The sequence below is a fragment of the Trachurus japonicus genome, chromosome 18 (genome assembly GCF_045865225.1).
Source record: "Trachurus japonicus isolate A0001 chromosome 18, Traja_1.0".
Taxonomy (NCBI): domain Eukaryota; kingdom Metazoa; phylum Chordata; class Actinopteri; order Carangiformes; family Carangidae; genus Trachurus; species Trachurus japonicus.
The window spans coordinates 21,580,166-21,597,747 of NC_140924.1; the positions used below are offsets into that span (position 1 = coordinate 21,580,166).

The 17,582-nt window shown below is 46.1% G+C and overlaps 1 protein-coding gene across 1 annotated transcript; it reads left to right on the top strand.

Moving 5' to 3' along the window:
- The first annotated feature begins 582 nt into the window (after window positions 1-582).
- On the top strand, window positions 583-16,190 carry polr2a (RNA polymerase II subunit A). Its single transcript, XM_085806150.1, has 29 exons — window positions 583-918; window positions 1,786-1,918; window positions 2,026-2,162; window positions 2,278-2,451; window positions 2,546-2,827; window positions 2,931-3,092; window positions 3,252-3,472; window positions 3,593-3,725; window positions 3,840-3,964; window positions 4,172-4,382; window positions 4,822-5,031; window positions 5,126-5,294; window positions 5,823-5,917; window positions 6,013-6,216; window positions 6,307-6,529; window positions 6,678-6,861; window positions 7,012-7,183; window positions 7,284-7,389; window positions 8,126-8,331; window positions 8,432-8,695; window positions 8,819-9,026; window positions 9,121-9,221; window positions 9,308-9,412; window positions 10,135-10,317; window positions 10,413-10,616; window positions 10,725-10,911; window positions 11,152-11,265; window positions 11,375-11,524; window positions 12,282-16,190. Exons 1-29 carry the CDS (start codon window positions 832-834, stop codon window positions 13,430-13,432), a joined length of 5,901 nt encoding a protein of 1,966 aa, XP_085662276.1. The 5' UTR covers window positions 583-831; the 3' UTR covers window positions 13,433-16,190.
- The last annotated feature ends 1,392 nt before the right edge of the window (window positions 16,191-17,582 follow it).

Below are 17,582 nucleotides of genomic sequence, written 5' to 3' on the forward strand. Positions count from 1 at the left end.
TTATAGGTCTCAGTAGGCCTCAGCCCTGAGCCTCTTTTCTTAGAGCCCAGGCTGATCCAGAGCGAGACGAACGGGACAACAGAGATTTTTTTTATTTTTGCTCTGAGGGAAGAAATCCACATCGGCCGCACTCGGCAAATATCGGAAACTGGGCGGATTTTGTTAAAATTATTCTAAAACGGTCCATTTCTCCATTGCCATTGGTGCTCTGTTTTCTACTACTCTATATTAATGAGAAGTCAGACGAATCGAGAGAGAGTCTAATGAATATTCATATTCTGGATGCAAAATATACTATGCACCGCCTACTCTGTTTTAATAAAGCCAATGGGAATGAGTTCAGATTAAATCAACACCCGCCTTTACCTCTGATTCGTTCCAGAAATAAACGTGCTCTCTCATTGGCTGTACGTGTGATAAAATTCATTATTCATGTAACTGTCTTGAATGGCCAATGAGAGTTTTACTACAGAGATCCATGTCCCACCTTCCGAAGAGTCAGCCCCTGCTTTTTTGACTGTGCAACCCCGTAGTAGGCACTCAGTCTATATAACCAAGCGTTGGCTCACTTCATGCTCAGAAGCGCTCAGAGCGCTCCAGAGTGTAGATCAGGAAAAGGGAGGGGAACAGTCGGTGGCCGGCTTACATAGGACCAAAACATAAATAATTCGGCCATAGAGGCAACCGACAGCAGAGGTACCTGGGATATCGCCTTCGGAGACTTTCCGGTCACCGTTGGCGGCCTGACCAGAGCCGTGGTGACAATTTAAAGGCTGTTCCTGCTCACAAAGCGGCGTGCCGGGGAAGGACGCGTCTCTTTGAATAGACAGGATGCACGGACCGCCCTCCGGCGACAGCGCATGCCCATTGCGCACGATCAAGAGAGTTCAATTCGGCATCATCAGCCCAGATGAGCTTGTAGGTTTTCTTTCTGGGGACTGGGGATTTTTTTTAATTAATTCTCTTGACATATCACACACACTATTCGTACAGTTTCTTGACTAATCCTGTAGTTTAACATATATGTAAAAGACATGGTTCTGTTTACAAAGGAAGTGGTTGCTGTTGCTGTTAGCCTAGCCTAGCTAGCTGTGTCAGGCTGGTGGAGCTTGTGCTAACTAGCATGTAGCAGGAAGTTTGAAACAACTTAAAGCACATCATTATTAGAGAGGATCCATGCTACCACATGAATTAAACCCCCTTTTTATTCATTCAATGTAACCTTAAGGCCCACCAGTAAGTGAAGATTTTGGTTACTTCTCGCTCTTTGTTACGGGAGCAACGTGTTTGCTTTTTTACCACTGACCGCATTGTACGATTTGGTCTGTTGTCTTTCACAATAAATGAATAAAAGGTAACTTAAACTAAGTCAGATATGCATGTTTTCTTCAAAGCGGGATGGTGTGTTGAGTAAAATATAATACGATCGGCAATAATTGTTTACCTTTTGTGTGTTTTGACTTCTTGGATGTGAAGTTTCTTGTGGTCGCGAAAGTTGATGCGTGCAGAGTTGAGTACACATTTTCACGCCACGATCATTAGACACGGTGAAATTTATGTACGTTTTAAACTCGTGTTAATTGAAGTGATTTTATAAAACCAAAAACTCTGGTCACTGTTTTTTTTTTTTTTTTTTACTTGATCGATTAAAAACAAAAATCAGATTTCAACACTTATGGATTATTTTTTATGAATAAACGTCTAATGTTTGTTAATCAACTGCTGGTCACTGTAGCATTAATTAATGTTTTTTTTAATTTTTATTTTTTTTACTTTTCTTCCCAGAAACGGATGTCAGTTACTGAAGGGGGAATCAAGTACCCTGAAACAACAGAAGGAGGACGTCCTAAACTTGGTGGCCTTATGGACCCAAGACAAGGCGTCATTGAAAGAACTGGAAGATGTCAGACATGTGCAGGTACACTGCTATGTTACAACTTAATGCTTAAATATACTGATCAATTGACTGCTGTCACTAGTTAATGTTTTTATTTAACGTTATTTACCTGACTTTTGTTCCTTCAGGCAACATGACAGAGTGTCCAGGCCACTTCGGCCACATCGAACTGGCAAAGCCCGTCTTCCATGTCGGCTTTGTAACAAAGATAATGAAGGTTCTTCGATGCGTCTGCTTCTTTTGCTCCAAGCTACTAGTGGATTCGGTAAATATATTCATCATATTATATAGTACATAATGTTGAAGATCCACTGATATTTTATCATGAAAGTTTTTGCAGTTTTGTGGCCTCATTTGTTCCTTTTGCTGTTTTCCCCTAGAACAATCCAAAGATCAAAGACATCCTGATAAAATCCAAGGGGCAGCCCAGAAAGCGTTTGACCCACGTGTACGAGCTGTGCAAAGGGAAAAACATCTGTGAAGGAGGCGAGGAAATGGACAACAAATTTGGCATGGAGCAGCAGGAGACAGAGGAAGACCTCACCAAGGAGAAGGTAATTATAGCTGAGATCTTTTTAACATAGGTGGTGTAATATGCATTTCTGGTTGCAATCTTAACCATAACTCCTTGTTTTATGACGTGTGCAGGGTCACGGTGGCTGCGGGCGCTACCAGCCACGTATCAGACGCTCCGGCCTGGAGCTGTACGCTGAGTGGAAGCACGTCAACGAGGATTCGCAAGAGAAGAAAATCCTGCTGAGTCCCGAGCGTGTGCACGAGATCTTCAAACGCATCTCGGACGAGGAGGACGTCATCTTGGGCATGGACCCCAAGTTTGCCCGGCCTGAATGGATGATTGTAACTGTGTTGCCTGTGCCTCCACTGGCTGTGAGGCCCGCTGTCGTCATGCAGGGATCTGCTCGCAACCAGGTAAAACAGCCTGACGCCAGATTGACTAGATTGACTACTTTTTTTTTGTTCCCGCATTGTTTTGAACATTGAGACTAACAAGCTTCTTTCTGTTTTTTTAAAGGATGACTTGACCCACAAGCTGGCTGACATCGTGAAGATCAACAATCAACTGAGACGGAACGAGCAGAGCGGCGCAGCAGCTCACGTTATAGCTGAAGATGTGAAGCTGCTTCAGTTTCACGTGGCCACAATGGTGGACAATGAGTTGCCAGGCCTTCCAAGGGTACGTGAGCCCTGCGCAGTGCCATAAATATATAGTTAGATACCGACCCAAATATGTAAATGCGTGCACAGTCATAGTAGGGGCTGCTATCTTTTGAATTTTAATTTAACACAATATTTTTATGGATGTTAAATCACACTTTATGTCTTCTTCTCTCAGGCAATGCAAAAGTCTGGCCGCCCTCTCAAATCCATAAAACAACGTCTAAAGGGAAAGGAGGGTCGAGTCCGAGGTAACCTGATGGGAAAGCGCGTGGACTTCTCTGCCCGAACCGTCATCACCCCAGACCCCAACCTGCAAATCGACCAAGTGGGCGTTCCACGATCCATCGCAGCCAACATGACCTTCCCTGAAATTGTCACGCCCTTTAACATCGACAGGTACATTAGAGCGGCATCCTAATTAAACGTCTTGTAAATCGAAAGAAAAGAAGAAGAAAAAATCAATAGATTTTGAAGTCATTTGATGCCAGCTAATTTACTCTGATGACTTTTGATTAGATTACAAGAGCTGGTGCGAAGAGGCAACAGCCAGTATCCAGGAGCCAAATACATCATCCGAGACAACGGAGACAGAATTGACCTGCGGTTTCACCCTAAACCAAGTGACCTTCATCTGCAGATCGGCTACAAGGCAAGATTTTTTTTTAAAACAAGTTGTTTACCAGCAATGTTATTTAATTATGAATAAGTCATATTTAATTTTGACTAAAACTGTTTTTTTTTCTCTCTGTCTTACTATATTTAGGTGGAAAGACACATGTGTGATGGCGACATCGTCATCTTCAACCGACAGCCTACACTACATAAAATGTCCATGATGGGGCACAGGGTTCGGATTCTGCCCTGGTCCACATTTCGACTCAACCTCAGGTACAGAGTGAAGACAAAAAGCCACCTGCTTTTAGAAAATGTATTTTCTTTGGTACATTTTCCTTTTGTGTAACGTATTTGACATTATTATATTGTTATGTATTTCTATTTTATAGCTATTTCGAGACAGTAGTTCTTTGATTTTAATGTTAATTCCTGGCTGTAATAAGAGTTCTTCTAACATCCCATCCTCTGATCTGTCTCCAGTGTCACCACCCCGTACAATGCTGACTTTGACGGAGATGAGATGAACCTCCACCTGCCACAGTCTCTGGAGACGAGGGCAGAGATTCAGGAGCTGGCTATGGTGCCGCGTATGATCGTTACGCCCCAGTCCAACAGGCCCGTCATGGGTATTGTGCAGGACACCCTCACAGCTGTGCGCAAATTCACCAAGAGAGACGTCTTCTTAGAGAGGGTGAGGAGACACTAACCTGTTGAAAGCATGGCGTGGGTTGTAGATATTCTATCAGGGCAGTGGTTCCCAACCTTTTTTGGCTCACGAACCCACTTTGACACCACAAATTTCTGGCGACCCCACGACCACATGCACTCATGTGAGATGCGCCAGCTCAAATATTTTTATATGCTGCATTTTATTTGAACTGGATTTATATCCGAGAAAGTGAAAGTATAGAATACAGTTGTTTAAGATTGGGTGTGTTGTTTTTAATCATAATTTAAAAAAGAATAGTAATTGGTTGAAAAAATATCTTTTATCAGTAATTTTTATCAATTACTAGACATTTCAGGCGACCTCATTTGAATTCCAGACGACCCCACATGGGGTCCCGACCCCAAGGTTGAAAAACACTGTTTTAGGGACTCCCTCTCAACGTGTGTTTTTACCTCCACAGGGTGAAGTCATGAACCTCCTCATGTTCCTTTCCACCTGGGACGGGAAGATGCCTCAGCCGGCCATCCTCAAGCCCCGTCCTCTGTGGACAGGAAAGCAGATCTTCAGTCTCATCATTCCTGGACACATCAACGTCATCCGCACGCACAGCACCCACCCGGACGACGAGGACAGCGGCCCTTACAAACACATTTCACCCGGAGACACCAAGGTACGAAGCCCCGTTCTATATAAAGTACAACTCAACCGAGCGGAGGTTGTTTCCAGTGCTAGTAGCCTCACCTCGATTCAACTGTCTCACACAGGTCATCGTGGAGAACGGAGAGTTGATCATGGGAATCCTGTGTAAGAAGTCTCTGGGAACGTCGGCCGGCTCCCTCGTCCACATCTCCTACCTGGAGATGGGCCACGACATCACCAGACTCTTCTACTCCAACATTCAGACTGTGGTCAACAACTGGCTGCTCATTGAGGGTAAGAAAACACTCTAGTTAAAGGGATAGTTCAACATTTTTGGCAAATTCGCCTATTGCTATAATCCCTTTAGTCATAGCAGTAGGTTCATTCCCTATAATTATCGGTGCATGCTGTTTTGAGATCAGCGGGGCAGAGACGTGAGCTGCTCAGTGAACACAATGGAGGTGAATGGTACAGGTCCCCTGTCCCTCATCTAACTCATCAAATACACAATCTAACAACTCCAAAAAACTCTCTGGGACAAGTTGTGACCTGCACATTCACCACACTATGAAATAACATTACGAAACTTGAAGCAAATACTCTGAACTACTTGAGCTTTTGAAATCACTCTGCCCAGCAGCCATGTCTGGAATGTAGTTCCGGCTGCATTTGCCTCGAAAACAACATCTCGTAATGTTACATTGTAATTTCATAGCGTGGTGAATATGTTTATGTTTATGTTTATGTTTGAATATAACCGTGTTGCTATTATAGTGTTATAGATTGATAAACATAATTATTGACTCTTGATCTGTTCCTCAGGTCATTCCATCGGTATCGGTGACTCCATTGCTGACGCCAAGACGTACCTCGACATCCAGAACACCATCAAGAAAGCCAAACAGGATGTGATAGAAGTGAGTACAAAGTATTCCAACACCGTTTCTGCAGCGTTTCCAGGGAACTGTACAACAGAAGTGTAACAGTTTTCCCTCCACCTTCCATCTGCCAGGTTATTGAGAAAGCTCACAACAACGAGCTGGAGCCGACCCCCGGTAACACGCTGAGGCAAACCTTTGAGAACCAGGTGAACCGTATCCTGAACGACGCTCGTGACAAAACGGGATCTTCCGCCCAGAAGTCTCTGTCTGAGTACAACAACTTCAAGTCCATGGTGGTGGCCGGTTCCAAGGGTTCGAAGATTAACATCTCACAGGTAAGACGGTTAATTTGATCATCTGCTCCCTCACAGTGGATCAATAATGTTTGATTTCCTAAAATCAATCAATCTTCTCTCTTTATTCAGGTTATTGCTGTGGTGGGGCAACAGAACGTGGAGGGTAAGCGTATCCCCTTTGGCTTCAAACACCGCACGCTGCCTCACTTCATCAAAGACGACTACGGTCCCGAGAGCAGAGGCTTTGTGGAGAACTCGTACCTGGCCGGTCTGACGCCGACGGAGTTCTTCTTCCACGCCATGGGAGGCAGAGAGGGTCTGATTGATACAGCTGTGAAGACTGCTGAGACCGGTGAGTCGGGGCAACTGGGTGAAATGTTAGAAAAGGAAGAAAAGTGGTGTCAGGATCTTGAAGAAGTGCAGGGCATGTCACTAAATGGTATTTTAATAGACTGTACAAGAACGACAATGTTGAAAATGTTGCTTCTCTACCTCAACAGGTTACATCCAGCGTCGTCTGATCAAGTCCATGGAGTCTGTGATGGTGAAGTACGACGGCACGGTGCGTAACTCCATCAACCAGGTGGTGCAGCTGCGGTACGGCGAGGACGGCCTGGCAGGAGAGAACGTCGAGTTCCAAAACGTGGCCACGCTCAAACCCTCACACAAGGCCTTTGAAAAGAAGTGAGTCACACACGACGAAGCCGACGCGTATGAAATGACGACGGGCGGTGTGCACGTTCATTTTTAAGGCTAATATTCAGACTCGAGGGCCAAAAAGACGTTTTTATGTCGATGATCAGTGGTTTAACTTTGGTTTTTATTTCGTCTCAGGTTCAAGTTCGACTGCACCAACGAGCGAGCCCTGAGGCGGATGCTGCAGGAGGACGTGGTGAAAGACGTGCTGACCAACGCACACGTGCAGAGCAGCCTGGAGAGGGAGTTTGATAAGATGAAGGAGGACAGAGAGATCCTTCGAGCCATCTTCCCCACTGGAGACAGCAAGGTGTGTGTGTGTGTGGTCACATCTGTACACACCTCTGCATTTAAAGAGTCTCCTGTGATCTCCAAAATATGACGTTGCAATGTTTTCTCCTCGCCTGCAGGTGGTACTGCCGTGCAACCTGGCCAGAATGATCTGGAACGCGCAGAAGATCTTCCGCATCAACACGCGGACGCCGACAGACCTGAATCCTCTAAGAGTGGTCGAAGGTAAGCTTAAGAAAAAGACAAACTTTTGTGGGTTTAGCTTAAACTGGGCAAAGTTGCCACGTCATATTTTTAGCTCAGGGATTTTGCGCAACACACGGAGAAGTGGCCCGCTGTAGAATTAGAGCTAAGAGGTCGTGGCCCTGCCTCAAGCCGACCGTAAAGCCACCTGAGGAATCAAGACCTGTTGCATAACAGGAACAGCTCAGATCCCGGCGGAGGAGTTGCACAGATAATCATTTACAGCCACATCAGATAACATTGTCTTGGAGGGAAAAAAAAGACTCAGGCTTTTAAAGGTGTACAGAAAAGAAAATTGAATTTGAGCCCACTGTGGGTCATAAAATTTGTGTAATAACTCATCTTTCAGACGATGTAGGCCAAACTTTGTGCAAAATTCTATTTTTGAGTAAATCCGGGATGAAAGTGTAGTATTTTTTTCCCGCATTGGATAATGCAGGCGCACAGATTATACGTCAGCCTGTACAGGATTCACCAGCCACTGATATTGGATCCGTAATCCGTCATTCAAACGTCTGAGACACGCACGTCTGAGCCCCAAGCTTTGAATGTCCCGCCCGCTGGATAACGACCAATCAAATTCGTTTTCCTTACTCTGGTAAATTCGTGTTGCAGCTCGTGACAACTAGGCACAACAAACAGGACAAGCGGCCATTTCTCTACACCTTTAAAAGAATAGATTTTCTCAGACTCACTCTGTGTGTATCTGGATCCCCAGGCGTCCACGACCTGAGCAAGAAGCTGGTGATCGTGAACGGCGAGGACCCGCTCAGCAGGCAGGCGCAGGAGAACGCCACGCTGCTCTTCAACATCCACCTGCGCTCCACGCTCTGCTCCCGGCGCATGACGGAGGAGTTCCGCCTCACCACCGAGGCGTTCGACTGGCTGCTGGGAGAGATCGAGACCAAGTTCAACCAGTCCATCGTAAGCTCGGCGTTCTCACATAACGACTTATGAAGAGTTATCAGATCTCCGTGACGCGTTTTTAACCTAAACTCCCGTCTCTTCCCCTCCGCTCCGTCAGGCCCACCCCGGCGAGATGGTCGGCGCTCTGGCCGCTCAGTCGCTGGGAGAGCCGGCCACCCAGATGACCCTGAACACCTTCCATTACGCCGGTGTGTCGGCCAAGAACGTCACGCTGGGTGTGCCCCGTCTGAAGGAGTTGATCAACATCTCCAAGAGGCCCAAGACCCCCTCGCTGACCGTCTTCCTGCTGGGTCAGGCAGCACGCGACGCCGAGCGGGCCAAGGACATCCTCTGTCGCCTGGAGCACACCACACTACGAAAAGTGAGAGAGAAAGCTACGGCACAGTTTTCCTCCCGAGCTACAGATGGCGCTGTTGTTTGAGTTCGTCCTAATTTAAAAAGCTGTGACTAAAACTCAGCCTTTTTTTTTTCTTTTCTCTCTCAGGTGACGGCCAACACCGCCATCTACTACGACCCCAACCCCCAGAACACGGTGGTGGCCGAGGACCAGGAGTGGGTGAACGTCTACTATGAGATGCCCGACTTTGACGTGACGCGCATTTCACCGTGGCTGCTGCGCATCGAGCTCGACCGCAAGCACATGACGGATCGCAAGCTGACCATGGAGCAGATCGCAGAGAAGATCAACTGCGGTGGGTGGTTGACACGTGCTTCTGTTTGGTACTTTGGTAAGAAATTAAATGCACTTCACCTCCTATAACAACGGTTTTCTCTCTCTCTCTGCAGGTTTTGGAGACGATCTCAACTGTATCTTCAACGACGACAACGCTGAGAAGCTCGTTCTGCGAATCAGGATCATGAACAGCGACGAGAACAAGTTCCAGGAGGTGAGTAAATGATGTTTTAAGTCGTAGTACAATCGCACCGTAGTGTAACATGAATATTGATCACCCGTGCTTTTCTTCGCGCGTAGGACGAGGAGGTTGTGGACAAAATGGACGACGACGTGTTCTTGAGGTGCATCGAGTCCAACATGTTGACAGACATGACCCTGCAGGGCATCGAGCAGATCAGCAAGGTAACACAGTAAACGCACAAAGACATACCATCACAGTCTCTTTAGATCATACAAGCTCGTAATAATAACAGGGTTCCTACATATTTGAAATGTCAAACTTTTTCCAGACCCTAATTTCTAGACTTACTGGGGGTAAAAAAATCATATAAATTGTGACATTTGAGTAATTAGATGTGTATCATGTAAATAAATTGTGATTTTATTTGTTAATTTCCATTATTCTGAATTTGTATGCCATTATGTCAGCAAATAATTTCCAGGAGATTGTAGCTAGGTACAATAGCGCATATAAGATAATTTACCCAAATAACTTCAGATAAGACCAAACCCAGATAAGAATTAAGATGAATATTTCCATACAATAGTTTCCATTTTCAATACTTTTCCAGACCTGGAAATGTATAAAATCAAATTCCATACTTTCCATACTTGCAAAGGAACCCTGTAATAATACACTTTATTAATAGAGCACTTATCAAACAAGAGTACAAAGTGCTTAACAGAGAAAATGAGGATGACTGTTAAAACGAGAAAATAAAATCCAGTAGGACATGGTAAAACACAATCAAACTGTCAGAGCTGTTTAGAAACAAACAGGTAAATGACAGTGGGAAACAGAGGAAACCTGCAATTCGGGTGAAATCAGGAAATACTTTACCATCAGTATCATCAGTGTCGGCTCTAAGTCAAAGGTGAACCTCCTCCTCCTCTTCCTCCTCCAGGTGTACATGCATTTGCCGCAGACGGACAACAAGAAGAAGATCATCATCACCGAGGACGGAGAGTTCAAGGCGCTGCAGGAGTGGATCCTGGAGACGGACGGAGTGAGCCTCATGAGAGTCCTCAGCGAGAAGGACGTGGATCCCGTCAGGACGACCTCCAACGACATCGTGGAGATCTTCACGGTACAAAAACAAACAAACAAAAATGTTCATCTCAGCAGCAGAATGTCAGGAAGGTTTCCTCAGTGTTCATCTTGTTTCCTGTGTCGCTCTCTCAGGTGTTGGGCATCGAGGCGGTCAGAAAGGCTCTGGAGAGGGAGTTGTACCACGTCATCTCCTTTGACGGTTCCTACGTCAACTACCGTCACTTGGCTCTGCTTTGTGACACCATGACCTGCCGCGGTCACCTGATGGCCATCACCCGTCACGGTATCAACCGTCAAGACACGGGACCGCTCATGAAGTGTTCCTTTGAGGAGACGGTGAGAAATTAATCGATAACTGAATCATCTTGTGTTTTTTTTTTTTGTTTCTGATGAAAACAGACTTTTAATAACTGGATTACATCTTTTTATCTTTCCCCTCTCAAGGTGGATGTGTTGATGGAGGCGTCGTCCCACGGCGAGAGCGACCCCATGAAGGGCGTGTCGGAGAACATCATGCTCGGGCAGCTCGCCCCGGCCGGCACTGGCTGCTTCGATCTACTGCTGGACGCTGAGAAGTGTAAATACGGCATGGAGATCCCCACCAACATCCCCGGTATCAGCGTGGCTGGACGTAAGTTTATTGAGTTTTTAAAAATCAGAATCAGAATTACTTTATCCATCCCAGGAGGGAAATTTTCCTGTGATACAAACTCCTGAATAGTAAAAACAAAGCAGTAAAAATAAGAGTTACATAAGAGTTGGAAAGGATCTAAGATGGTTAAAAATATTCTTATTAAAATAATAATTACTCAGATAACCGAGGTAGTGTTGGAGATGAGATATTTACTTCCTGTTTGTGTCCCATTTGCAGCTACTGGCATGTTCTTCGGCACGGTGCCGAGCCCCATGAGCGGCATGTCGCCCGCCATGACGCCGTGGAACACCGGCGCCACCCCGGCCTACGGCGCCTGGTCCCCGAGTGTCGGTGAGTGTTCGTCCAGGTTTCCTCTGACTCTCCAGCTCCTGTTGGTTTTCATTCACTGAGTTTGTTTGTTTGTGTTTATTTATTGATTTGTTTCTCTCTCTCTCTGCAGGAAGCGGCATGACCCCCGGAGCAGCAGGTTTCTCCCCCAGCGCAGCGTCAGACGCCAGCGGCTTCTCTCCGGGCTACTCCCCGGCCTGGTCGCCCACTCCCGGGTCTCCAGGGTCTCCGGGACCGGCCAGCCCGTACATCCCATCTCCAGGTGAGACACTGCAGATATTAGTGGTGGTTACCCTTGGTTGGACAACCCTGGGATGAAACCGTATGAAACGAGATAGGTGGACAACAATTTTTCCGGCAAAAACGACTTTTCAATATGGTTAAAAGATGTGCCTGGGGTACCTGCAATAGCGACTGACGATTTCTGGAACGTATTCCCAAGTCATTTTTATCCCATTCCCCAACACTACATATTACTTTAACCTTTAAAGTTATGTAGCAAACAACGTTACCGTTGCTAATGTCTCTTGAACTTTGTAAAGTTTTACGAGGAGAAAGGGGAGATCAGCGGAGATTAAGCGTTAGCTTGTAGCTAACGTTAGCTAGCGTTGTTAGCTAGCTAGCTAGTGAGTGACTAAAACATTAATTTTTCCCCACTTTTCGGAAAATGTAATGCCCGTTCAATCGCTCTTTGGCCACATCTGTCCTTAATCTCAGACACCATTTTTCTGATATTTTCCTTTTCGTGACCATTGTTTGTCCAACCTAGCAACAGCAGCCGTGGAGGGTGGGACTTGACAAAGGGTCAATTGCAAGGAGTTGGTGGAGAAAAATTCTGGCCTTTCCCAAAAAATTCAAAGCATGAAAATCATGTGTAATCTGTGGCCTTTATGAAAAACATGACATTACTATGAAATTGACCGTTATTTCTTGACATTATGATGCAATTAATTGTTATTTCTTGGCTATTTTTTGACATTATCATCATCTTCTCTGACCGTCTGTCTCTTCTCCCCCAGGTGGAGCAATGTCACCCAACTACTCCCCCACCTCCCCCGCCTACGAGCCGCGCTCCCCCGGAGGCTACACCCCCCAGAGCCCGGGCTACTCCCCCACCTCCCCCTCCTACTCCCCCACCTCCCCCTCTTACTCCCCCACCAGCCCCAACTACAGCCCGACGTCCCCCTCCTACTCCCCCACCTCGCCCAGCTACTCCCCCACGTCTCCCTCCTACTCGCCCACGTCTCCTTCCTACTCCCCGACGTCCCCCTCCTACTCCCCCACCTCCCCGTCCTACTCCCCCACCTCGCCCAGTTACTCCCCCACCTCGCCAAGCTACAGCCCGACGTCGCCCAGCTACAGCCCGACCTCCCCCTCCTACTCCCCCACCTCCCCCTCTTACTCCCCCACCTCGCCTTCCTACTCCCCCACGTCTCCGTCTTACTCCCCCACCTCCCCCTCCTACTCCCCCACCTCCCCCTCCTACTCGCCGACCAGCCCGAGCTACAGCCCCACGTCGCCCAACTACACCCCCACCTCGCCCAGTTACTCCCCCACCTCGCCCTCCTACTCCCCGACGTCGCCCTCCTACTCCCCCACCTCCCCCAACTACACCCCGACCAGCCCCAACTACTCCCCCACCTCCCCCTCCTACTCCCCCACCTCCCCCTCTTACTCCCCGTCCAGTCCGCGCTACACCCCGCAGTCGCCCACCTACACCCCCAGCTCCCCCTCCTACAGCCCCAGCTCGCCCTCCTACTCCCCCACCTCCCCCAAATACACCCCGACCTCCCCCTCGTACAGCCCCAGCTCCCCAGAGTACACCCCCACCTCCCCCAAGTACTCCCCCACCTCGCCAAAGTACTCCCCGACGTCGCCCAAGTACTCTCCCACCTCTCCCACCTACTCCCCGACCACACCAAAATACTCCCCCACCTCCCCCACCTACTCCCCCACCTCCCCGACCTACACCCCCACCAGCCCCAAGTACTCCCCCACCTCCCCGACTTACTCCCCGACCTCCCCCAAGTACTCGCCCACCTCCCCTACGTACTCGCCAACTAGCCCCAAAGGCTCCACCTACAGCCCCACCTCCCCCGGATACAGCCCCACCTCCCCCACCTACAGCCCGGCGATCAGCCCCGACGACAGCGACGAGGAGAACAACTGATGGCGAGGCGCGGCCGAGAGGGGGGGGCCGCCCGGAGACGACGCCAACGACCCCGCCACCTCGCGGCGGACACCTGAAGGACAGCATCTCTGACCAGCTGGAGGTGGCGGCGACTCTGATCGTCGTCTTTCTCCGCTTCGTCTTCGTCGACCATCTGACAGAGCCGCTCCCCCTTTACCCCCACCTCCTCCTCCTCCTCCTCCTCCTCCCCCTCCTCCCTTCCCCCCCAAAAATAGTTAAAACTATTATGTGAAAGACTTGAACTGCTTTGCCTGAAGGAGAAAAAAAAGGCTGCCTTTTGAAATAGTTTTTTAATTTCCACATGGGGTGTTGAAGCAAAACTGCAAATCCCACGAGGGAATGAAAAGGAGAGGAAGATGTGGTGAACACATGAGGGGGAGAAAAATGTCCCTTTTTAACTTTATAGTCTATTACATCCAGTCTCTCTCTCTCTCTCTCTCTCTCGTTCTCTAAGTGTTGGGTGTATAGTTGTTCCTGGAAAGCGTACATTTTGCCAAAAGCCTTTTTTCAAAAAAAAGAAGAAAAAAAAAAAGCTAAGTGGATTGTATTCATCACAAAAAAAACAAATAAATCATAAGCTCGAAAGAAAATCACGGAGGTAAGGTTTAGACTTTGTTTACTGCTCATTTCACCAAGGTGTATCTTGTTAGACCTGTTGCTGCTTTTGTCAAAAGTACAGTTGCTGCCGGTTTTTGGGGGGGCGTTTTGTGGATGAAAGGAGACGGGCGGGGCTTTAGGCGTTGGATCGTATTCAAACGAAGAGTCGGAAATGAATTCATCATAGGAGAGAGAAACTGGCTTTGCAGGGAAAAAGGAAAACTTCACTCTGAACATCATTAACGACATTAGGTGTGTGTGTATACCCATCGCCCTCCCCTCTTCCTCCCCTTCACACCCCCAAAGACAAAAAAAAACCTGAAAGATGTCATGAAAACACCCACCAGCATCCTCTAGTCCTCTACCATTTTGGAGACTTGTGCATCAAAAGCAAAAACTACAAAAAAAAAAAAAAAAGAAAGAAAGAAAAAACTTTTCCAGATATTCTTCTTCCCTCAACACTGGGGATTTAAAGATTTATATGAAAAAAGAAATGGTCAGAATAATTATTCTGTCTTTCATTTTGACTCTAGGAGGAAATGGGGCGCGTGTGGACGAGGGATACTAGTTTTGGCGTTGTTGCTGCTTTTGTCATTGTTTGCATGAGTAGCACATGTTAATACATTTTAATCAAGCTTTAGGTTGAAATTTATTTTTGTTTTCCTCCAAATCCCTCCCACTTGTCGCTAATCTTCGTCCCATTTCTTGATAGCTGAAGTGTACACAGGTTTATTTGGACTGTTCGGTTTATTTAAGAAAGAAAGTTAACTACTATTCTGTGTGAATATGAATAGAGGAAAATTAATAATTTTAATTTTTTTTTTTTTTGGCTTCTCTCTTGTTTGCTTTTGGTGACTTTGTAAAACATGTTTGCAGGAGGCTCATGTTTATAATACTGTGGATGAAGGGGCAGGGGACGGAGGGGAGTACGTTTGGGTTTTTCACGCCCCACCACCCCCTCACCACCTCTCAACCCCAACACCCCCCTCCTGTTCTCCCCGACTGTCCCGAGTCTTCTTTTTTTTTTTCGACTAACAGTTGTACAAATCGCTGCACGCCGCCGTCACCGGGCTGCGGCGTTGCTCCAGTTTAAAGGGTAGAAGGGCAAAAAGTTCCAGTGCTCCAGTTTGGTGTTTTCACGTCGCCGAAGGGCAACATTTGTCCTGTTGGCCCTTTTTTCTTCTCTTTTTTTTGTTCTCCACATCAACGTGGAACAGTTTTATTTCCTGTCCAGCAGAGATTGTCCAAAGAAACAGCACTTTTGGCCTCTCTAGTAAAAAGACTAAAACCTTACCCACTACATTAGTGCGGACTTTCTTTTGAATATGGGTGCTCTCTCACACAACTTGACCTAGTTCGACTGCGTTAGGAAACCGCCTGTGCGTCTGATGACAGTGGAAAACATTTTTTCCCCCCTTTTCCCCCCCTCCTCCTTCTTTTCCATTATTCAATCGCTCAGCGTGGTTTCTGAATTTCTTAGCTGGGTCTCCTCCCTCTTCCCTCTTCATCCACAAATGATCCTCATTTCTGAAATCAGTGTTTCTTTTTTTCTACCAGTGTATGTACCTGTGACGAGGGGAATCAAGGGGAGGGCGGGGATGTATCTGATCGGACTGGGAGTCCTGAGGAGATGAAACGAAAAACCATTAATTTTTGGGGTTTATGTTCTGAAAATGTTCCGATGATTTTGTCTAATTTTGTGAAACATTGCCTCCAGGGTTGTCTTGAGTTGAATGGACCGCATCCTCTGGCCTTTGAGATAAAGCAGGTTTGGTCATTGCACTTAGTAAATATTGTGGTGGAGCTTGTCGCTTTCCATATATGAAAAAAAAAAACACAACCTTAATTGTCACATTTTGTCCACTATGCTTGCAGCCAATCCTGTTGTCTTAACTGTGCCGTCCAGTCAACTCAGGACGTCAGGACTCCCAGGTTGAATGAATGGAAAAGTGTGTATGTGTGTGCGCGGTTAGTGTGTGTCCAGAGGCGAGACAGGGTTTCAAGCAGAGTTCATGTCTGGGCAAAGGAAGGTTTAACTTAAAATTGCCACTGTATAGAAATCGATTCATTATCTCATTCTCTGTATCTTTGTTCTGTTTGTTTTTTGACTTGGAAAAAAATGAATAAAAGTTTTACTACATGTCTCTGTTGTTTTTACGCCTCTACAGCAGGTGATTCACTGACTGTCGACATGATGCTGTGATTTACAGCATTTGGAGGGGAAATGCTCAGTTTTGGGGAAGTTATTAATGGTCTCAATTATTTGTTTATATTTTGGAAAATATATCACATAAATCACAATTGATTTGGCACATGTGAAGTATTTAAAGTACAGTTTTGAGTCATTTTATGCTACTTAAAAGTCACTTACCGTACTATAAGTCTACAAGAGAAATACAGCAGTTTTCACTCCACTACATTCACACTGCAGGTTAAAGTTTTATGTATAAAACAAAAATCTTTACATAAGAAATATGATTCATTATCATAGATTAAAGTATCAAAGGGCATCTGAAGTGGCCAGCTACATTACAATGTACATTAATAATAATTAGGAAAGCATCTAAATCTTCATGAAGAAAAATGTATGCATTAAACCTTTTATTTGCTTTTAAAATAAGCACACCACATTTCAAAATAAAGTAACCCCTGTGATTTATTGAAATCAATAATGGAATAGTGTTTACTCTCCATTTCGTTGTTACAGCTGAGGCTGCTGGGAAAGTTTGAGGATTTACCTGAGAATGACCTCGTGAGTCATGATGACACACAACAGCTGCGTCATTGGACCATTGAAAGCTCACGCGCTCCCTCCTGTAGGGGGCGCTGTGACGTCACCTGCTCGCTGACAGGAAGTTCACCTGGAAATCACACTCATTCATAAAGTGGCACAGAAACAAGACGTTTCAGGTAACTTAGTAGGTTTGTTTTCACCATGGGAGACTAGTTTGTCTATTGAGTCACGTGACCCGTGGTGAGGGCCTTCTAGGAGGTTGACAGGTAAATACATGGAAAATTATTGTTTTTATGTGTTTTGGATTTAAATTGCACTATGTGACCTTAAACTGAGCTCAAACACAGCAAACATTGGCTCAAGATAATCAACTGTCCAGTGTTTATCTGTTGTAAACATGGCTGTTGTGTTGTCTTACAAAACTATTTACAATACAAAAATATTTGTTGAGCACTAGTACTATTACAAATCATAATATAATATGTTCTCCTGGCAGGTCAAGAGATTAAAATAAACCCTGACAGGATGTGAGTTTGCATTAAAAGTACAAAGACTTGTTTACTGACAGGAGGGGAGATTTGAACAGTTGTGTGTAATATAGGCCTATCAGAAAATATACTAAGATGAGCATTAAAAATGACTTTATATCAGCTGATGAACTTTAGGAAAGTGGCTGTCTTATTCACAGAGAGCTGTTTCTATCATGTGATGTCTCCTGCAGCCTGTGAACTTCAGCCTCTTTATGTTGCACTCCCTCACCACCAGGTGGAGACGGTTTTATCCAACTAGACGAGAGAG

Coding starts and splice junctions, on each gene's coding strand:
- polr2a (XM_085806150.1), top strand. CDS start 832: ATGCACGGACCGCCCTCCGGCGACAGCGCATGCCCATTGCGCACGATC. Junction 9,027..9,120: donor CGCAGAGAAGATCAACTGCG/GTGGGTGGTTGA, acceptor CTCTCTCTGCAG/GTTTTGGAGACGATCTCAAC. Junction 11,525..12,281: donor CCCGTACATCCCATCTCCAG/GTGAGACACTGC, acceptor CTTCTCCCCCAG/GTGGAGCAATGTCACCCAAC.